Raw genomic sequence first — 24,014 nt, forward strand, 5'->3', positions numbered from 1 at the left:
TACCTTCACCTGATGATCCTGAAAGGTCTATGATGACATACACTCTCCCTTCTGGCTCCAAGTCAATCTGCAATCAAGAACAGAATTAGAAGAAAACTTAGAATGACTCCCAAAGCAAGTGACTGCACATGCAGGAAACAAAAAGTTTCTAAAACTCATGAAGCCAGGTGTAGGCAGGACACGTGTGCAAGTCTACAGTTTGCTACCAATAGAGCCTCCTTTTGCCAAGAGGTGTTGAGGACTCTGCACCTTAACTGAAGTAAAAAACCAGAAAAGCATGCCCTTAGCACTTGGAAAGCTTGAATCCAGTGAATTTTGCAAATCAAATATTTAAAGCACTGTTCTGCCATACTTTTGTACCACTGTTTCCAAGGAGATGAGGAAGAAAGTTAAAAAGCGGTAGTATCGATTAACTTTGTTACTGTAATTTATACTGAGCCCAGCTATGCAAATGTGAAAGACAACACTGTGACCTATTGAGATCCCAGCGAGACAGATCAGTTCCAGTCACAGAACAGGGGAAATGAACACACACTGTTCATATGGCCAGCTGACACGTGTTTATAATACTCCCTTTGTGTCTCCACTGGGAGAAAGAAATACATGCTTTATCCTCTTTTTCTAAAATACAAGATTTGTTTATTTCTGCACCATTCTGGTAGATTTTAAGGAGTCTTCGCTCTTGTGGAGATCACTTTCACTCAAAATGAAATACAGGTGCTCAATATCAAGCTCCTGTACTTCAAGATTTCACGAGCTGTGGGAATCAGCTCCTGTACATTTAGGCACTGCAATGAAGAGCTCATTACAAATCCTCCTGTATTTTACCACTAGATTCATCAGCAACTCAAAGTACTGCTGGATTTGAGTACCTTAATGGTGCCCCACACACGATAGACAATTTTTGCAGCCACTCATCTCTCAAGAATTAAACTGTAACTAAAACACTAAGTAATTGACAGATCTTACTGTCACATAGCATTTGTCACATGATTTCAGAGACCGAGTGATGTTGTGTACATTAATACTGTATTTTAATTCTATTTTAGTAGGTACAGCACACAGATAAAATTGCATGCCCACTGCCAGGGTGCCTCAAAGGGCCTTCTCTGCCAGTGCCCAGCCTGCGTCACAGAATCACAGAACATTAGGGATTGGAAGGGATCCCAAAAGATCATCTAGTCCAATCCCCCTGCCGGAGCAGGAACACCCAGATGAGGTTACACAGGAAGGTGTCCAGGAGAGTTTTGAATGTCTCCAGAGAAGGAGACTCCACAACCCCCCTGGGCAGCCTGTTCCAGTGTCTGTCACCCTCATTGAGAAGAAGTTTCTTCTCAAATTTAAGTGGAACCTCTTGTGTTTCAGTTTGAACCCATTACCCCTTGTCTTACCATTGGTTGTCACCAAGAAGAGCCTGGCTCCATCCTTGTGACACTCACCCTTTACATATTTATAAACATTAATGAGGTCACCCCTCAGTCTCCTCCAAGCTAAAGAGCCCCAGCTCCCTCAGCCTTTCCTCTTAAGGGAGAATCTCCACTTCCTTCATCATCTTCATTGCCCTGCACTGGACTCTCTCCAGCAGTTCCCTGTCCTTCTTGAACTGAGGGGCCCAGAACAGGACACAATATTCCAGATGTGGTCTCACCAGGGCAGAGTAGAGGGGAAGGAGAACCTCTCTCGACCTACTAACCACACCCCTTCTAACACACCCCAGGTACCATTGGCCCTCTTGGCCACAAGGGCACAGTGCTGGCTCATGGTCATCCTGCTGTCCACCAGAACCCCCAGGTCCCTTTCCCCTACACTGCTCTCTAACAGGTCGTTCCCCAAGTAATACTGGAAGCTGGGGTTCCAGAAGTGTCCCACTACTCCAGCCAGGAGCAGACAGCCAGGGAGGCACCGGAGCACCCCAGCCCTGGGCATTGGGATTGCCCTGGGAAAGGGAGGGGACCAGGGTAGCAGGACTATGAGTCCTTGTTGGTGCCAGACAAAACAGATGCAGGGCAAAAAGGGCTTTGCCTGTCTGCATTCAGTGGGACACCTTTTTTGTCTCCAGGTTCCTCTCATCACCTGAGAGCACCTTTACAAGAGGAGCCCCTCTGCTGTTGCCCTCTTTCAGGCCACAGCTGCTGAATGCACCAGGGTCACACAAGCTCTTCACACCACGAAACAGCTTCTCACAAAAACACTCCTGTGCCCTTCAAGAGCAAGATGGTAGAGGAGCTCACAGGTCCTGCTGATGTCATTGCACCAACAGATCAAGAAAATTATCTCAGCAGCTGGACTGCAAATAGACGAGGCAGGAAATAGGTGTTAGAAAGGCCAGGGGTTACTCAGAGGAGAGGAAAATGAAAGCATGGTTGAGTGTTTTTCCATAAATAAAGCATTGAATACTAAGTAAATACATTTTTAACAATTTCTGAACTGGCAGCATGAGTTTTGTGGAAGAGTTTTTTTGTTGGTTTCTTTTTTTACTTTTAAATAAGCCACCAATCTTTAAATATTGCTCCTCTCCCTTTGCAGTTTCTAAATAAAAATAAAATAAATTAGAAGATCAGAGGCACAGGTGCATGAATAGACTTTGATGTCTATGCTGAGGGAGGCTTTTGAAAAACTGCTATAGCACTCAACAGATGGCTGTATTAAAGACAGGCATGCCTAATGCTCTGTTTGTGTCAGCACTATATACTGTTTGGTTAAGCTTTCAGTAAAATACTCCATGCAGTTCAAATCTCAGTGTGCACACACACATACGAAACCCCAACACCATCCCTGCAGAAGAATCAGGCATCTGGTGGGGCTGGTGACCACCATTACAAAATCTCTGTTCTGCCCGCTTAAGTACAAACAGCACAGGAAGCAAGAGCACTGAACCCAAGGTTCCGTTACCCATCAAGCAGACTGTTTTCATACACGATTTATTAGAAATACTGCTAACTGATTTTGAGTGAGAATTTTTGCTGATGCTTTAAGCAGAATGAAGTATTTATAAAAGAGAGTCTCTTTACAAAGAAATTATGTTTCAGTCTTAAAATGTTTTAATACCAATGACAAGGAAATTAACATGTTTTTAGGTTTATAAAATACCCACATTCCATTTCATTTCAATGTGTATCTATGCTGACAGTCTCATCAGCCACATGAATTAGTACTTTTGCCAGAAGCCTGTAGCTCTGCTGCCTCAGCTGACCTTACATATAAAAATAACACCTCCAAAATGGCAGAATCCCCTAAACTGACAGGAATCCCTCTTTTGATCTCAGGTCTTTCATGTATCAAAGCAAGTATGAAATGAAAAGGACTGATTCTAATTATGCATAAAACTTTTCTAATTTAATGACTAGGAACATAGTGGTATAAATACCTTCAAAACAGTCAGATTACTAGAATACAAACTACATGCCTTTCCTTTTAGTCTGGGCATTAAACTACACTTAATGAAGGTGGACATTATGCAATGTCATTTTATAAATAAGAAAAAAAATATGCATACAGCACAATCTAAAGTTTCCGTTACCTTTTTTCATCAAATGCCCTGAAAGTTATCACATAAGAAATGCCCTTAGACATATGTAACCAGAAACAGAATGACTGGCCAAATTCAGCTGAATATAACCATATTCACTGAATGCAATGGAAATAATGCGGTCACAGCAGTTCTGATTCTGACCCTTCTCTTTGACTACAAATACTTCTCTCTGAATGCAGCCAAGAATTACACATGCAGCGAGATGCTATGGGAAGATACCTAAGAAGACATGACTGATCAAAAGGACAACAGGGAAAAAAGCAGGATGAAAACTAGAGATAGGACAAAGGAGCTGAAAGAAGAGCAGCTCTGCTGTAAGCAAGACAGATTGCAAAATATATGCCTTGCACATACACACCACATTCTCTGCACTCAACAAAAATGTAACAACTATCATGGAGCAAAATATTTGATCACCAAAGTGTTTTAATCTGTTACTGGCCTGTGCTGTTGCTGTGACTTTAGTTAAAATACAGGGCATTGGGAGGTGCCAGTAATATTAATTGTAAAGCAACTTCAAACAACTTCTATATTGCTAAAATAATCCTTATCTGGCAATGTATTAAGATTAGTACAATGATTGCTGGAAAGCAGTACAGATCTTGAAAAACTCCAGGCATGAATAAAGCATATTAGTAGCCTGTTTCAGGGAACAAAAGGCAACCATCCATAAAACCAGACATACTTTCAGAGGAAAAAACCCCATGTTGATACCATAGCCAAGTTTCAGCATATTGAAGGCATTTATATAGTTTCACAGTCATTAATGGATTTTATTTTCAACACCCTTCTGAGACGGTTCCCTGTCTGTAAAATGAGATACTCCCAAAGGCACAAGCTAGACTAAATGACTTGCCAGAAAGTCATACAAGAAGTCTACAGTTAAACAAGAACGGAACTCTGGTCTCCGGAGGCCCAGACTGCCCACTGGACCATTTCTTCTATTCCTGAGTCAAGCTTCACTTTGTCAAGATATACACACATCCTGTCACTCTGCAACAGCAGAGATGTGCAAGGACCTTTTTAAAATTTTCTTCTTTTTTTTTAAACAACTTTCATGAGCACATATCTAGGAGGCCATTTCCTTTCTTTTCCTTCCAGTTAATATTCATCAGTTAAAACAATATCAAACAAAAAATTGTTTAAATATTTCTCTGCAGCACTTCCAAAGTATCACAATTCTTGGGCAATTCTGGAGTGATGCAAAATTTAATCAAGCTATGCAAAATATTGTGAAAATAGTTCAGCTTTTCCTCAAGGTTTGCTTTTTAAAAGCCTTTGACTCCTAAGTGTTGTGAAAAACTGAGTCCTGAGCTCATCTAGAACCTCATCATTTTATTTCTCTTGGGTGCAAGGTGTAATTATCAAACTCAAAAATATGAAACTTGGACAAAATTCTCTTAGGCTAAGCTTTTGCTCAGGAAACTCTAATCTTATAGGAATGAGGAAGATTAGCATTAGTACACATTTATTTGTGTTGCAACAATGCTTCATATTTCAACATGAAGATTTTTTCATTCTTGACCACTGTACAGCCTGAATCATTCTATCAACATTTGGGGGTGCTTTTTTCATTCTAGCTGATAGTACCAGCACAAAAATTTTTGCATGGTCTATGAAGCAAACTGAAACCTGTTGTAAACAAGTGACAAACCACCATCTTCAGTGGCTCAGTGCTTCATTACCATAGGTTTCATTTGATCATAACAGAGTCCTATGTTCCAACACAAGAATGTCACCTCAGATTAGGTGCACTGCACTCATTTAAGCGCCTGCTTGTCTCTTAAGGATAGTCATTGACACAAACCTCAGATCTGAAATAAACAATAACTAGACATACACATTTTCCATAACTGAACTTCCTAACCACACAAATGCTAAGTTCTACTTTGATGTTCCCTAGCTAGACTGTATGCAAAAACCAGCAAAAAGCCTTTGACCACAAAGCTGTTTAGGATTTTGGCAACAGTATAAACCTAACTGGACTGTATAAGCAACAGAAATAATTAAATCCTGAAACCTGCTTAGCACCTCTTGTTGTGATGTTCTAGGATTATCTGATATTGGATAGCTTAAAGCATAAACCTCCAAGCACATGATCTGCCACTGCAGATAGTTATTTGAGTCACGTAGGACTTGAGAAGTCAGTATGTATTAACCCTTACTGAGCACAGCATAACAAAGTTTCTCTTTGAACACACAACTTCTCTGAAAGGAAGAGGGAAGAGATTGTATGTTTAAAAAACTCGTATCTGCAAAGGCTGGTGGAATTACATCTGCTGTTTTGGGGGGGCATTTACTTCTCAAATTTTCATAAAATGTTATTTCCATGAAAATGTAAAAGAAAGAATAGAGAATGACTGGAGACTGAGTCAGTGCTGGTCTTTTGTTCTTTAACCAAAAGATTTTTCTGCTTCAACTTAAATAGCTAACAGACTACCTATTTTATTTAATAGAAAATAAAAAAAAATAATAGTGACACTTTCCAATACAGTCAAAATAACTGAAGACCAAGTGATTTAAAAGCTTTCAAAAACATCACCATTACTGGAACAGAAGCAAACACTCGACCAAAACAACAACTAGAGATAAGATTAATATGCAGACTTCCCCCAGCATTCACAGTCAGCTCTAGCAAGCTCACCTAAAACAGCTTTTCAATAGGCTCCACAAGACCTGCAAAATAGCTGAGAAATTTTTACTTAATAATATTCTCTAAAAATTAACAGATCTCACATTACGTCATTAATTACACTTGACTTTTAAAGAAACCATCCAGAAAACACACTGAGAAAACCTCCCCAGAATCTGTTTGCCTGCATGATTTTTTTTCCCCCCACAGTGTCTTGCTTTTCTGGCCAAAGAAAGCAGGTCCCTTTCAGAGCCAGTGCACTGCCACAAAGTTCACAAATCTGCCTTTCATTATGAATGTTACATATTTGATTATTATAATTACAGAGAAATGTAACACAGCTTGCCACATTGTAATTGACCACAATGATATACATAAAAGTTAAGAAATTTTGGCCACAGGGAATTCTATCATTTATTTACTCATACTCGAAAGTCAACAAAAAGACATCAAACATCTTGCATGACCTACAGAAAAGATCAAACACTTTCCAGAGCCAGACACATGCACAGATGTAATACAGAACAGAAGCAGCCAGGGAAAAACAAGATTCAGCTGAAATAACCACAGTATTCAGAAATCAATACTAAACCAAGAATCCTTCTATTATTTAATATAGCATATACCAATATTCAGTTGCAGAGTCCTTAATCACACGTGATACGACTCTGATCTTCCAAGATCTACTGTACCAGAATGACTTCCAGGCACCAACAGAGGAACATTTTGAATGCATGGCAACACACCAACACACGCGTGCTTGTGCAAAGGCATACATATCTGCACACTCAGAAGTCACGTACTCATGTATTACAAGGCAGAACAACTTCTATGGACTGCTGTAGTGGGACTAAATGGTTCATTTTCTGGTGGACTTGGACAAGTGAACTTGGACAGACAGCTATATTTACATGCGACAAGACAGCAGGGCAGTACAAACAGCTGCAAAGACACCAAGCAGCACAACCACAGAAGGGTCACTGCAACCAAGTTTCTGACTCCCTGATCCAAAGGGAGGAAGAGATTATCTTCACTTTCTCGAAAGCTTCAGGTGGCGAGAGTATGTATGGCACAAGGTATTAACTATTAGTAAGGCATTTAACAGTTATATGTCCAAACTGGTCAGGGTGTCTCAACACCTACAATCAGAATTCATGAGAGAGGGCAGTAAATCAATGAGAGAAAAATTTATTCATGAGCAGAAAAGAAGCCAATAACCTGAAAAGACGGGGCTTCCCAGAGTAACCATTTGGGACATTATGCACTTTAACACGTCAATGGAGATTCGTACCAGCATGAGTGTTTCAGGCATGTGTGTGTGTGCTGTTTTGTTGGTTTTATTAAACCAGTACGGTTATTCTGATGACGTAATTGTCTCCTACTAGTATGTCTTATGAAGGCAGAGGAATAAGCCAATGTTACATAGTACATTTTCACACTAGAAATGGAGGTTGCATTATTATAGTAATCTTAATGTAGATAAAGTACAAAGAACCTATTCAAGCCCAGAGATAACACGAAGTACAATGTTTAAGAGCTGGGTTTGGCTGAACGCTCAACTAGCCTTTTTGAGTGAAGGGACAGTAAAACCACCTACAAAACTAAAGTCTGCATAAAGCCATTCACTTGAAACATATGCTAAATGTATTCCAAGAAAGAAAAGAAACTCTTCAGAGCACAATCACTTTCCCAAGCAGATGGTTATTTGATTTAAGAATAAAGGAATTGCATCATGTGGTAAGATCTGACCTGTAATTTCATCACAAAGCTTTTCAAAATCTATTATTTAATGCAGTAGTGCAGTGGCACTCTCCAAACCATAGGGAAATAATTAGCTGTCACAAAATATTTAAAGCACATTTATCGTCCTGGCTTATGGACATTTTTTAATGTCATGCAACAGAACAACCAGAAGGGAGGGGGTTACCCATCCACCTAGGAATAAAACATTAAATAGAGAATCAGGACTACAAACACATTATGGTTAGTCAGTTAATATGTTTAAAACTAATAAACACTGTCAAATTATTTTACTGCAGTACAATTTCAGACGACCACTTATTCATACATATAATCCAAACTCCTAGTTGGCACATTTGTTCGGTCTCAGGAATCACCCAAACATGGTGATTTGACTGCACAGATATTTGGATTTTATCCTAAATTGCAATAATATTTCCTCTGAGTAGACACTTTTGCTACACTTTGGACAATTACATAGAAATAGTTACCCACATAACAATAAGTTATAGATAAGCAGAGGACCTTAGGATTGACTGGTGATTCCTGGTTATATACAACAGTTTCAGTGCAGTGCATAAATTTTTCCTTGTTTCCTTAGGTGATTTCCATATGTCCTTACTGAAGTCATGCAGATTAAAATATCAAGCAACACTGTTCGTTTTCTGTAAAGCATATGGCATTTTTCTTCTCTTTATGGTTAAAACATTCCCTTCTTTCACTCTCCACCTGCCAGGTATAGTCTGGGAACATCAAGATTGTGGATAGCAGAAAATACTCACATTGCGTTACCATATCAAGAATAAAGGAAAAAAGCCATGCTGATGTTTAGACCTCAAAAATCAGAGAGATTAACAGGTGGAAGACCCAAGACCGAGGTGACATAAATTCAAATCCTTCCTGAATGAGGGAAAATACTCTACAAAGGCAGGATATACATAAGAGCTAGGGAATGGTGATATTTAGATGATGTGAATCTGCCCTTTGCTTTTTCACCTGTTAATCCTATTCTAGTCCTCAGCAAAAAAAGAAAGACTCTGGAACTTGTCTTCAACCAACTGCATTTTAAAACAAAACCTATTTTAAAACGATACCCTGGTTTGAGTAAAGCTCTCAGCAGCCTCAGCGGAAAGAACTTCCTGGACCAACTATTAGAAAATAAATTCACTGCACATGAAACATCTGCACAAACTGGGTAGACACTTTGGCATTGATCTCAGACCCTTCCCACAAGAGGCTTACACATTCAAACACTACTGTGCAACACCTTTCCGTAGCTTTCAAGAGAGGTCCTACTAGACTTGCAATCATCAGTTGGCCAGTTAGAAGAAAGCAGCAGGGAACCAAACCCACTTTGGTTCAATTCTAATTCAGGTTGATTTGTAAGTAAAGCTGTACTGGCTTTGTTCCAGTTAGCAGCAAAACTCACATCTAAGCCTAGGTTCCATTCCAATTAAAAGAAAAAAAAAAAAATTAAAACAACAACTACTGTTTGTAAGTTTGAGTTCGGTTCAACTCCCTGGGAAGAAAGGAGAAAGGCCTTTCTTATCTGAAAGGCAACCACATTAGATGTTCTCTTCAGTGGTATTCATAATAGAAATTAAACCACAATTAGGAAGGAAACAGCTTGATTCAATATGCTGCAAATGGACAAACTGCACTTCGATGACACCCGCTGGAACTTCTAAGTATGTTGATGTTTGACACCGGCATCAGCTGCAAACCAGAGTTCATCAGCAGAGATAAGAAAAACTCCAACTGGTAAATTCTTACTCTTTTCCCAATCCGATATGAATGAGGCTCCCTACCCTGACGGCCCCCAACTACAGAGGCTGAAACCGCAGATTACGCACTTAAGGCAGCCCTGGAGGTGTGCCCAGAAGAGTCTTTGATCTCAGCCACTGGCTATGAATTACGAAGGTCTGTCCCCCAAATTTCCAGAAAATTAACAATATTTTATTTGAAGAAACACTTCTAGAAGCTATCGGGACCTGCTTAAAAATTCTCAAGCACCCAAGGTCTTTCTGTGCAAAACTGGTCTTTTCACATGACAAAATCCCTGGTTTATCTCACAGTCAACTGAAGTGTACATACCCTTCATGAACTTTTGGCCAATAATCAAGCTGACCAAGCACACCCAAACACCACAGAGAACTTGAAACATATAGTGCAGTGACTGACTTCAGGTTTCGTCTCAAGTCTCACGTTGGCGTCCAAGGCCAAAGAAGAACGTCCTAGGGCTGAACTCAGACTATCGAGGTTGTGCCAAAGAGCAGCAGCTCTCTGGACTACCGCCACCGTGTAAGAAACAATGAACACTACTCCAGGTAGGCAGAACTTGAGAGATGAAATAACATAATATAGAGACTGAAATATCTTCAATAAGAAATCACAAGCAATTGAGAAGAACAAAAGATCTTGGGAAGAGAGACAATTACGGGAACATAAAGAGCCAAATATTATATATACAGCTCAGAAGTGGCATGAAGTTGTCACAAGCAAACAACAGCAAGTGAAATAATATTTCAAGAACACGATTATGCTAGACTTTTGGAAACAAAGCCATACTACTACTTTTAATCTCATTCTTAAATCTTACAACATTTCTTATTACTATTTAAGCTGTTCTGCTTTGTGGAAAGACCGAGTTTCTTCCTAACTTAAGGGCTAAGCTATTTAAAACTAACAAAGAAGTTTACAACAGTTTTAAAAATCAAGACACCAAAAACACGATAACTTAAGAGGTTTTATTATTCATCCAGGGAACTGCAAGGTTGTCATTTTAATAAGATGTCTCTGTTTAGATATCCTTGTAATTGACCATTTTTAGTAACTTCAATGTAATTAAAAAAAAAAATAAAATACAAATGTATCTTCTACTCCCCCGTTCAGATCCCTCTCTATTTTTTAGGAAAGAAACTGGAAACAGACACAAATAAAAAGCAATAGATACCGTATAGATTTATCTTCATTTGGTTATAGTAAGGTGAGGAGGTTGCAAAAACACTACAAAAATATTATTTATTTCCCAGTTAAAAAAAAATAAAAATCCTTCAGTGAGCACTAAGATGAAAGCATCAATACACAGGCCTCAAGAATTACAAATAAACATTCTTCTGCTGGGTTATGAAGATGGAAGGAAAAAGTATGTTCTACACAGATATTCTCTATGTCCTTTCACATATGTATTTGCAACCTGAGCTGCTTTACAACAAACACTGACATTACAATAAACAAATGTTGAACGATATACAAACCACAATAGTAAAACAAAATTGGCACGGAGTATTTAAACAAAAGTATCCTTCCTGGAAATAGCTCTCCTACTTACAGCCTGCCAAGAACTGCATTGATTCAGAGACTTTCTTCATGTTATACTAAAAGTAAAGTTTTAAAGAAATTTGAAAGAAGAAGGAATAAAAGAAAACTATAGAAATAAAACAAGTTACTTGCAAAAGCATCTTGGCTTTTTAATAAAAACAATATATTTGTAAAATGCTTGTTTAGCTGAGGGTGAAAGATTCCACTGTGCCTTCGCACAACGTGACACAGACAAGTGCCGGCAGTATTTACAGAAACCGGCTGCCGTGGGGACACGTTGCTCCTTTTCCACAGCGCGCACAGGCAGGATGACGCCGTATCCGCAGCGAGGCCTCCGAGCCCCTCGACTTCCCTGCCCACCGCCCTTTCCACACTGGGCTTTCAAGTCAGGATGTCTGGAGCTGGGAACTGGACGCACTGCTCAAGTGTCAGTCCAGTATCTAACTAGCAAGACCATTCTCATTTTCTAAAGGAAAAGATCATTTCTAAAAACCTTGTATCAGAGAAACATTCTGCCAGTGAATGTGGCAGTTTTAATCACCTAAAACTATTCAAATTAGTTAAATCATTGAATCCCTGAAAAACTAAATTCAAAAATAGCACTAAAACTTTTTTTTTTTTAACAAATACCCAGAATTGAGAAAAAAAAATACCTCAAAAATTTGACAGAAAATGTAGCCTCCAGTGCTAAATTCTGTGCCTTTCTAAAAAATTGCCAGAGGAACCAGTTTTTTAATATCCAGAGGAAAACATCATTGGAACGTCTTGGCTCTATTTGCTTTTCCCTTATTACAATAAGATCTTTAGATACCATTTAATAGCATTGGGGTTTTGTTTAAACATAGTTTTTGTCTTGCCCTGATGATGTTTTACCCTCTGTTTAATTATCAGATTAGAAAGATTAATGAAGTTAATTCTCTTAACAAAATGGCTATCCCGAGGACTACAATTATCTGTGATTCACTTGGACTTCCTCTGCAGCTTTAGCCATAACAAATCCAGAGCAAATCTGGGACTCCTCAGATGCTACTACAAAACGCTTTGTTAAAAGAAAAACAACACACAACACTGCTATAGTCCATGCTACCCATGTTCAAACGCGAAAAGGAAAATCAAGTACAATAAAATTTAGTAGCTTGACACAAGCTGCCAGGCAACCTGTATTCCATGAAACGGATAGACCAGAACGTAACATCTTGAATACAGCGATTACAGAAAAGGAAATGGCAAAAATAGCCACTACTATTATTACTGTTCCTGAAAAGTCAGGCAGCAGAGTCTACCCGCCAAAAGTGGCACACCAGGAATAGATACATCTTCAAAATTCCCTAAGAGCAAACACATCCTAGCGTATGCTGCATCACCAAACATTTTTCTTTACCATTTATTTGGTAAATAAGCAGTGTTGTAAACTGAATTACGTGGAGTTCTCACACGTTAGCTATGAGTTTGACATGAAAGACACCGGGTAAATCTTTTTCAAATATGACTCTTGCACATCTCCATGCAAGCTTTCCAGTATTTCCTGGATTTAAGAAAAAAAAAAAATAAAAATCCTTCCCAACACTTTCCTGCCTTGTATTGTAACAATTTTGTTGTTCCTCTTTTAGTTCACAATAAAACAAAGTGCAATTCCATTCGCATGTACATTCAGATATTGTTCTTCGAAAAAACTGATTATAATTCAAACTTCTTGAAAAAAAAAAAATACAAGAATATTCAAGTTTGGGTAATTTCTTTGTAGATTTTATACAACCACATAGGGCTCCTGAAACTGGACTTACCTAAAATTTAGTTCTGAATGTACAAGGAACACCCATTTCTGATAATGGAGGGCATAGCATGCAGCATACTTACTCTTCTATTAATATAAAGCCAAGTAAGTATAGCAAAGCTAATGCCTCTCTTCCATTAAATACTTTCAGTCTTTTCTGAAAATGTCTGGGGATGAAGGATCTGCTATATTCCTTGCTAAGCAGTTTCATTAGTTTATCACTTCTAATGTGAAAAGAAATATGTGCTTTGCTGTTCATTTAAATCTATCTGGTTAGCCCTCAGTTCTCATTTTGCCCTTTATCTTTTAAACGGTACTCTATTTTTTAAATGGTACTTTACATACCCAAATTAAGTAACCTCCCATTGTTGCTTTTATATAAACCAAGCCAGAGAGCTCAGAGTTTCTCCTTGTAAAGAATTTTCTCAAAATGTGAACACTTTCAGAAGCCCCACTGTGAGCTCTCCTATTGACCTGCCAAGTTACCCTGGGCAATAAACTTAATTCACCCTCCATGTGCCTTTTTCATCTCCTATGATTACCCTTATTTAGAGTTCAAATTCTAAAAAATCCAGGCTTTCCTTAACATATTTGTCAAATCAGACCCTGATCTCTTTACCATTATTTTCATCAGAGTTTGCAGGTTCTAGGCACGCTGCCATAAAAACGGTTTTATTTGAACTGCTAAATTGACTAGGAACAATCAGTCATTATTGAAGCCTATTGATAAACTCACGGATACTTCTGCTATGGTGCACTTCCCAAAAAAGCGGGAGCCTTACCACTTGATTTACAGAAAAATCTCCATTTGGGGTTTACAGCATGAGGCCCTGCAATTCTAATTCCACATAAACAGTGCAGAGATTGGTCTTGCAGCAAGTCTGGCCTTCAGTAAACTTTTCATCTCAATTTCCAACCAGTTTTTAAAATGTTGACCACCCATAATCCTCCTATGTGCTGCCTACAGAAGGAGGAGGAATAATTTCACAGCTGGGGGAAGTGTCATGACAAAGCTGCTATCTGTGACAAGCATGGAGGAAGGCAGGACAGGCTTCCTCAGGGATGCATCTAAATTCTGGATACCCTCATTCATCCATCTCTGGTTGACCTATAGTTTCCATCAGCGTTACTCCACACAGCTTGCAGAAATCTCCCTTTCATCAAAACTTAGTCCTATCAAAGTTTGTTTCAAAACTCTCTCGCCAGCCTTACCTGAAAACAAAACCAAACCAAAATAAACCACACATACACACACAAAAAAAAAAGGCAAAAACAAAATTAAAAACACACCAAAACTTAAAAGGTGATCGAACTACATATTTATTTTTGCTTCAAGCATAGAAACAGTTTCCAAAGACCTGGCTGACCAGAGTAACAGCAACAGTCCATTTACTCCAGAAACTCAAGGACAGAAGTGGAAGGAAAGTTACCTCTATGTTGGGGAAGAAAGGTTTTTAGCATGTGGGTTCAGGAGTTTGTTTGTTTGGGATTTTTTTCCTTTAAACGTAGTGTGTTTTTTTTTTCCCCTACTAGTAATAAAGATGAAAATGATTCATGCACAAGTATGACCTTGTTAATCACCCAGGCAACCCTCCTCTAAGTAAGGCTCTCTGGGGAATCCTATAGATCTCCATGATGTCTGTGTAATATTGCAGAGCGAGAGTTTTGGACTGTTTCCATTTCTGATTCCCTGACCCTATCCAATCTTTCGCTTGTGGCTCAGTCAAATATGTTGTATTTTAACTTTTCCCAGGAGTCCACACAGTTTCTCTTTTGGGTTGTTTCAGATTTCAATCTATGAAGCAGCTGCCTTTAAAAGTGCTTTCAATTTAACCCACCACAAAATCATTTCCCCCATCAAGAAAAAATGTTCCCTCTCTAAAAATTCAACATACATGCATATGTGCATGCTAGGGAAGTTGCTATCTACTGAAGATAAAGATGCAGTGAGATCCAGTAAAGATAAAAGGATAAAAATGTTATCATTCTCCAAATCTGGCTCAAAGAACAGCTGGTATTTGGCCATGGAAATGTGTCTATTTCTGGGTAATTTGGTCATTTTTCTCGTACTGTCCTCCAAACACAAGAACAAACCAAAAAATAACTTTGGAATTGTGTGTTCAGAATTGAAGAAACGCAATTTATCAACATTTTCCATATACCTGAGGAAATGCTGGGAAGAAAAGCCCCACACAATTTCTGGTTTACTGTTAAAATTTCTTTAAGATCATTGGTTAACCTACTTACTCCCCCTCCCCAACCTAATAAAAAACAGGTTAAGTCTGAACCCTGACCTGCAATTTGTTCTCATTTTCATCTTGGATCATTTTAAAAGAAAATCAGCTGGTTTTAACACCATGAACAGGTCCAACAATAAACCTGAAACATTATGAGGTATTTTAGGAGTTTAGTGAAGTTTCTTCCACTTCATGACAAAGCTGAAGGCTCTCTGCTTAATCCGGCACTGAGGAGAGCCCTTACCCCCGGGACAGTCAGGATCCTAACAAGCATCCAGGTACCATCTATGAAGTAGGTACACCCTGAAACACCCTCCAAGAGCACAAGGAACAACCTGGCAGCCACACAGGGCTCCCCACATCCTCTTCACCCCTCTACAAAACAAGGCCTTTTATTTAATGCAGCCCATGACAGCTTTTTTGACTGCTACCATAGATTTGCCACAAAGTAAGGGAACGTTACACTGCATTTTGCTCTCGCCGCTTGAACAATATCAAAGGAAGGAACTGGACCTCTCTGACTCAATGTATGAACTTACGACCCGACTAGTTTACTTGAATTATTTTATTGTCATTTAATTAGGATGAGGTTCCCATCCTCCCTTCAACTTTTGTTGTAAAAAACACACCATGAAAAATACAAACAGGAGTAAACACTCTAACATTAAAACAAGGGAGAGAGACTGGCTTTCCTACTGCATCCGCACGTTGCACAGAGCTCAGAAGCTCTATCAGACATTTGGCAAGAAAAAGAAATACTGCAATAAAAGACAATACACACAAAAGCCAAGTTAGCATCATTTCAAAACCTGACATTTTACCTTGACAACCAATGTTTCTCAAGGATTTTTTTCAGGTACAAAATTAACAATTGATGAACCAATATTTCATTCAGAATTATTTTTATTACACATGGCTTCGATTTCATAACCATGAACTAAGGCACATTTTTAAAAGGCAACGAGATATGTTACATGCTGGAAATTGCAGTTAATTCCAAGTGTTCAAGAAACAGCAGCTCATTCTAGGAACCAAAGTCCAATTAACTTATATTAGAGAAACAACTACTTCAAATACATCCTACACTGCCTCTTGAATTCCTTTTTTATCGTAGCTTTTTCTAGGAATTTAAGCAGTTATTTGAAAAGATATTTTTATACCACAAGATTTCAACAGCTAAAGATAAACTCTCTTACTTGCATTTAATTATTACTACATATTTGTAACCTCCTATAAAATTACTGAATATCAAGCTTTGAGAGCTGTAAAACACTTATTTCAGAACCATGTCAATATTTAGTAGTGTTTTGTTTATAAAGTCATTAAAAATGGTAATACAATGCATATAAAACATGGCTTCCTTCTCATTTAGCTAGGCAAACAGTCAAAACACATAAAAACTGCATGTTTTATTCTCAGCTACTTAGCCTCTTTTTACCTCCCTTTACATTGTACATAAATCAGGATAATTACTCAGTTCACACTACAAAAATTTCTATAAAGAACCAAGTTCAATGGCAGTGTCAGATCTGTTGTGAAGGATCACGTATTGAAACGCTGTGAGCTTACAGCAGCTTTGCCCTTCACACCAAACCACGGACAAGAAGTGGAAAGCTACTGCAAGGCTCCACGTTTACTGGGAATATATCTGGGGGGAGACAGAAACAAGTTATGCCCTTACTGGCACAATATTTTGTTTCTCTGCCCTAAATTTCCTCCCTCTCATGACCAGCTCTACTGGTAGAAAACAGTTCCACAAAATGAGATGCGGCCAGTGAAAACAGCATAAAAGACACACTCCAGAAAAGGACACTTGGTCTTCCTGAGAAATCAGACATAAGTAACAGCAAGAGCATCTCGTTATCTATCTTAGTTAACTCTACCTGAAATTATCTGCTACTGCAGTAATAGTTATGAGTATGTACATGCTTTTCTTCTGTCTTTTTCCATTATTTCTGGTGCACTGATTTTACTAAGTGTCACTAAACGGATAACGCAAATATAAAGATGCCCATGCAATGACAGTTGGAAATACTTTTATCCTTCAAGTGTATTACAAACCACATGTAGCTATCTCTAGAAAGCAGCAACAGAAGAATACAGAGTAGGTTTCAAAAGAAGGGAACTTCAATGAGAATGCTGAACAAAGTCTTATTTTAAGCTCGACCACAGAATCTTTAATATCACTCCAATGCTGCTAGGCTCAGATATGTCAGGAAAAAGACAGACTTTTCCTTTTAAATGTTATTAATTTTATCAAACTCATAAGAGGAAGGTCTCAGTGGACCTATATTTGAGTGTGGTATACGAAACCTAAGGTTTAATTAATTGTCTTGCTCGTTTTATAGCTGTATGCATCATACAAATGGCAATAATAAAATACCTTGAAACTAAAAATGAAATTACATACTAAGGCAAATTTTGTAGAGCAGATTAAAAGTGGGGATTCATATTAGCTACTTGAAGAAAGCAAGATACTGAGCAGAGATATAAGTTGTGGTTTCTACATACTGTATTAAAATAAGTCCCTCTTGTCCACAAATCTCTATCTGAAAAATTAATCCAGCTTTAGTTTATGGAGATTAGTCCAGATTTAGTCCATATTTCATACTTTAAAAACAGTCTACAAAACAATGATTTTTTTATAAAAAAACTCTGAGGAGTTAGACAAATAGAAATAAAACTCTCGTAGAGAATAATCTTCAGAAATTGTTTCCAATGTGGAAAAATGTTAGTACTCTATGGAAGGCTACAGACTGAAAAAAGGGGAAAGCAACCATACAAAAGCATGTGAGTAGTAGTATTCCCCTTCCGTGCTATTTTTAGTTTTGCTCCCTTCGTTCTTCTTGGAAATGCCTGTGCACAGGGTAAAAAAATTCATCCTTAACTTTTATACACACAAGAAACAGTTTTGCACGCTGAATCACATAAACTGTAGCAGAGTGTCACTAAATCAGTATTGGGACCCGAGTGTGCCCAAGATGTTCAGAGACGACTGGGAGCATCCGACACTGCAGCTACTACTAAATAAATGGGCATTCAGTGTTGTTTTCTGATGTCTTTGTAGCCCGCATGCAGGACAGAAAGGACCTCTTATGAAGCTGCATTATTCTCATAACACAAATGCTAATTCATGGAAGACAGAGGATTAACTAATGAAAAAAAAGTAACACTGATGGAAAACAACACTGACCCCTACAACTTCAAAGGACAGAAGAATATGGAACACCATGCACAAGCCAAGCTCCTATTCCCAATGCAGAAAATTCCCACATTTAAGAGGTCTGCAGGGATTTTCTTATTTTCTTCTCTACAACTTCACCTGTGCCGTATTTTTGCTGTTTTGCAGTCAAGTAATTGCTATGCAATCTACCTCATATGTATGTTATGATCTCTAAGTACTACTGCAAGAGTCATTCTAAATTTTGGACTCTACACAAATGAAAACATTATATCCATTAAGCCTCTCTTAAAAGTGTTCGATCTTAATGTACTAATAACACATCAGAAAAGAATTAAGATGCTAATCTGCTTGAACCTCATTTGGCAGAAGTAGGACTAACACATTAGCGCTGCAGCCTCTGTGCCCGCTGCATTCCTTTGCTTTTAAAGTTTCAGACAAGCAAAGAAATTCGCACTGCTGTGTTACAAGCCAGCAGATTCAAGCAATATTTCACGAATTTTTCTGATGTTATTACTGAAGAGACACAATACTAAGGCACCTGAAAAAAAATACAATAAATAATATGAAGAAATGCTTGCCTTCCCTCAGAAGAAAGCTGTCCAGGAGTCTCCTACTACATGAAAAGAACACTCTGCAAACTTTTATAGGAACTACATGATTTGATCCTTTCTACACAAAACTGGTTACATTTCCTGGCCCACCAAAATAGAAGCTGGTACACACAAAGTCTTTGATTTTGACACCTGGATCTGAGAATACTCCCTTTACAAGAAGCCTGGTTTCCCCTAGGTTGCATGTTCTTTCTTGATGAATTGCCAAGGAACTACCTATTGCTTTGGAGAACATCTGTTATTGTTCCATCTCTCAGAATTGCACACACATCCATTTCTAGTTACCACATACATGAAAAGTTCTGAAACTGCTGCTCTGTTCAGAGCATGTGTTAGGAAGAAAAAAGAAAAGGAAATCTTCCAAATTTTATAATCATGCTTTGTCTTTGATATTTTTATAAGATGTCTGTAACAGAGGAAGAACAAAATTACTTCTGAAACTACCAAAGGGAATAAAAATAAAGTGATACATATATGAAAGAGAAAAAGCACTAATTTGGGCATACAGTGATCTCATAGGGCAGGGGTGTCAAACTCACTTTCACCGGGGCCACATCAGCCTCACGGTTGCCTTCCAAGGGCCAAACATAGTTTTAGGACTGTATAAATGTAAGAGTAGTTACAAAAGAGCTAAACCAAACCTTTTCAAAGTTATTTTAAAAGTAAACACATAACCCAACTGTGATATTTTTTGCCCATAGTACACAAGAGTAACTTGTGTCATTCCTACCTACATGATACAGTCAACACAAAAAAATCCCAAATCGTTCGAAGAAATTTATACTGTTTACAGTAAAAAGAAAAGTACAAGTAAAAAAGCTACATTGCACAGTTCAAGCAAGCAACAAAACCCTCCCTCCTTCTACCACCTCTCCCCTTGAAACACAGATCATCATGAGAGATTTGACACTAGTCAGTGAGGCAGAACATTTGAGGAATATTGTTGCAAGTGACAAAAGCTACAAGACAGACACATCACCCACTGGAAAAGACACAAGCTTCATTTAAGACCACAACACCAGAAGACATCATTCAACATGCTACTCCTCCAACCCTTCAACTACTAGCAGGCTTGGAAAAAGAAATCCAAAAGCATCTGCCTATCACCTGATTTATCTACATTTGGACAACTTTTCACTTGAAATTAACAGAGGACAAGGTTTCAAAATGTACCTTGAGGACTCAAGTACTGAAAATCTCCTGCATCGTGCCTCCAAATCCTCAACACAGCTTTGAAAAAAAAGCAACCCCAACCAGCACCAGGTAGCTGGGCCGAACATATTGACCTCGTTGTAAGCTGGATCAGATGCCTGCAGTATAAAGCCCAACTCTTCCACCAACAATTATTCCGCTCAGCAGAGTAGCTCCGGCAAAACGTTAAAAGAGATTGTAGGCTCTCAACAAGAGTAACAAATTATTATTTCTGCAGCAGTAATGTTGAAAGGTGCCTCTGAGAACTTTTACCCCATATAGCAGCTCCAGGATAAAACACCTACTTCCTATTCTGCGGAACTGCAAGGAATAACAGAATTTGGTTTGGCATTTCAAGTAAACAGTTTTGTTCCTTTCCTGTGACAGCATTCACAGGTTTCTATTGCTTTGCCTCCTTAGGTTTTCAATATAGGGATTTATTAATTCCCACTAATGTATTAGCAGAATTTTATTTTAGACACAGTGTGAGGAAAAAAAAACAACAAAAAGCAAACCAGGAAACCTGGGAGAGAGAAAAATCTGTAGAATATGTACTTTATCTTAAAAGGAAACAGGATAAATTATGATACACTTTAAACCAGGAAACTGAAAGGTACCTGAACCAGCATACAAAATACAGAGTTTTTTTTCCCCCTGTTCTCTTCTGAGGACTGCATTCATAGCATATTAAACTGCAAATCAATATTACTACTTACATGCTTCATATAAATTGGTTTTATCCACTTGTACTGCTTCATCATCATGCAAACTAGCCCAAGCATGTTACAACTGGAAAACTAAAATCCTCTGTCACTTCAGCTGAAGGAAGCTTACAACATTAAATTCAGTAACACTTTTAAAGTTGTTATTAGAAGTTCTTGAACCAAATGAGACCTGGTACCAGCACAGATGACAGCAGAAACACTGCAAACAGACAGACGTGCATGTGATGGTATGTGAAGAAAGCATTTCCCTGTAACTACCCAGACCTTGCAAACCATCTACAGTGTGTGTGTGCACACACATAGACACACACCCAGAGCACGCTGAGGCTCTCTCCTCCCCACACTCTCATTCAGGGCAGTTGCTTTTCTGATGGTAGGAACAGTTTCTTCAGCAAGGGTCTCTCTGCCAGAGCAGAGCTACACCTGGCCTGACTCCAGTCTCTGTTACACTGGGGAGGCTGAGGTGTAATTTCAGGCAAACTAGAAAAAGTACATATTGAAATCAGTATGAACTAAGCTGAGGTTGGCATCAATACCATCAGCAGCACGTGACTATAGGAACAGAGGTAAATCCCAGATTTTTCACTCTCACCGGGACTCACCAGTCAAGAGCCATTACTAGCAGGCAGACTGTCCCTTCTTATCCATCTCTACAGCCTCCAGGGGCACTCCAACTTATACCAGAAATAAAAAGCATTTGTTCTATTTTTGTTTCTCAAGTACAGCAGTATTACTGAACCTACCCAGACAGTTTCTTGAAGACTCCCTGCTTGAAAAACCAGACATATGTAGTATGCAAACTATACATGTGCCACAGAAAATAACTGCCTACATTTATTTTTATGATTAAATATTAATCTGAGCCATTTGACAGTAGGTCTTGTTATAGTACTAACCAAAAAAAGCCCTCATAGTCTTCTAACTTTGCTCTGTGTCCAAATATCAAACTCCAAAGTGCTGTCAGTGGTTTAACTTCAAAAATTTTTTAAATTTTAAAAATCTTGATTAAAATTACACTTTCACTATAGTGTAGTAATGACCCATGCAAGAACAGTTTTGAGTAGATCAAAAACTCATTTGCATATTATCAACAGAATTGCTGAAGACAAAAGGAAATCCATCACCGTTCTCTAAGATTAGGATTTAGAAGAAAAAAACACCACAACGACTCAAAACAAAGATTATTTGGAACATGTATGAGCTTTTGAAGGATGGTTCGATTACACTGATTTAGAACTCCATGTTTATAAATCCTCACGCACGTGTCATGTCCAGAGCAATAGTTAATGGAAAGCGTTAAGGGAGGAGAAAACAAACAAATCCACCAAACAAACCTCCAACTTGTATGAGCTCCATGAGCTTCTCTAAGTTCCTTCCCTACATAAGACAAGACATAAATCACACAAAAAGATGAAGCGATGATACACTATTTTCTCAATGATGCAATGCTCCAATGCCCCACATGATTCCGTGATAATTTTCAAGAGCCTTGTTTTCACTTGTCAGACAATCTTCGCACCACAAGGGCTTTGTGCTATGTCCTTCGTCCTTTCAGCCAGGTGAATCTTTGATGAAGGGTTTTTCCAGCTTCACTGGGTGACAAAGGGTTAAAAGAGGTTTTGAGAGCAGTTGCTTGATTTTGTGATGTTCTCCAGCAGTCTGAACAAACAGGAAGCCCGGAAATGAGTGATAATTGTTAAATAAGAGCCCTTAAAACACCTGCTTAGCTTTAACTGCTAACTATTAAAACATTATAGCAAGTCAAAAACAAAATCCCCCAGAGAGATTTCCACCTGCTTTCCCCATCTATTTTCTTAATTTATACAATGAGACATTGGGAACCACCCAGTGGATCTGGAAGCAGGTCCCCCCTCCAGGAGCGAGCACAACCTGCAAGGCAGCTGCTCCCACTCACAGCCCTTCGCTTTGCAGAGAAATGTACATTTTACATCACCTTGGTGTTTCTGAAGTTTCCACCCAAAGATTTTGCCAAATGTGACTATCTGTACTTCTAGACAAAATTCGTATGGTCATTCATGCTACACAATGAGGAAGCAGTGTGTAGGAGTGGGCCATTTTGTAAGGCAATTAAGAGAGAAATAGGATTTTCAGGTCCAAGCTGGAAAGGCGTGGACCTTCCCTGCCATTGCACTTAGTGGAAAGGCTTTCTGCATTGTTAAGGTCAGGAATACAAGCAGAACCACAGTTATTTAGTTAGGTTTTTAAACTACACAAGATTTAAAACAAAAAAAGCTACACAGAAAAAAAAAAAGTAGCCATTCATAAAATATTACATCTTTGGATAAAGGAATACAAGCATCAAACAAAAATCATAGCCAGTTGGACTGGTGCCATGAGCATTACCTCTATTCTAACTGCCCTCTTCCTAGGGTACTGCCTTTTCTGGGAAGGTTATTGATGGTCCTTGATAAGTGTCTTGCCTTTCATGCAAGCACCTTCTATTCCATTAGATCGATTACTCTTGAGAGAAAAGGAAAATTCTTTATGATTTACATGTCTGTCTACATCTTGCTTCCCTAAACGGCCTTAACAAGCCAGTGCCGAGGATTAAGAAGAAAATTCTCCCCCAAAGTCTCAAATCAGTAAGCAGGAAGCTAAGAGAAAAGGCAGAAATTCATCCACTTCAAAGAATGTTTGTAACTCTTTTGTCAAATATTATCTCATTTGCAACAAAGAGGCCTTACATACAACACAAGGTTGTTTACACCAAGCAGGAGTCAAATTTTCTGCAACTATATTGGTTTTCAATGAACGAGTTAGAATTTAATTTCCTTTCTTCCTCAATAAACAAGCACAGTTCAGAAAGACAAAATAGAACAGAAAGCAGCAGATCATTCTAAAAAATGTGAGCAGCTCATTGGGACTTGATCATCAGGATCTTGTGCTTCTAAATCACCTTGGTAACTATAGGAGTTTAAATTGCTACCCATTGCCAATTGCTATGAAAATAAATTATTCACAGTGTTTCCAGTTAAGTTTAAATTCCAGTTGCATGCCTGTCACTTGCTAAAAGCTGATAAACTGGTAACTCTTCAATAACTCAGTA

At 38.5% G+C, this 24,014-nt stretch overlaps 1 protein-coding gene across 2 annotated transcripts in view; it reads right to left on the minus strand.

The window, feature by feature from the left end:
• Positions 1-24,014, minus strand: part of PRKCE (protein kinase C epsilon) — a 295,161-nt gene that overhangs the window by 194,125 nt on the left and 77,022 nt on the right. For both annotated transcript variants that reach the window (XM_005510783.4, XM_021298843.2), the window contains exon 2: positions 4-67. In XM_005510783.4, coding sequence (XP_005510840.1) covers positions 4-67 — 64 coding nt within the window. The remainder of the gene's footprint in view (positions 1-3; positions 68-24,014) is intronic.

Source organism: Columba livia, chromosome 3 (assembly GCF_036013475.1).
Source record: "Columba livia isolate bColLiv1 breed racing homer chromosome 3, bColLiv1.pat.W.v2, whole genome shotgun sequence".
Lineage (NCBI taxonomy): Eukaryota > Metazoa > Chordata > Aves > Columbiformes > Columbidae > Columba > Columba livia.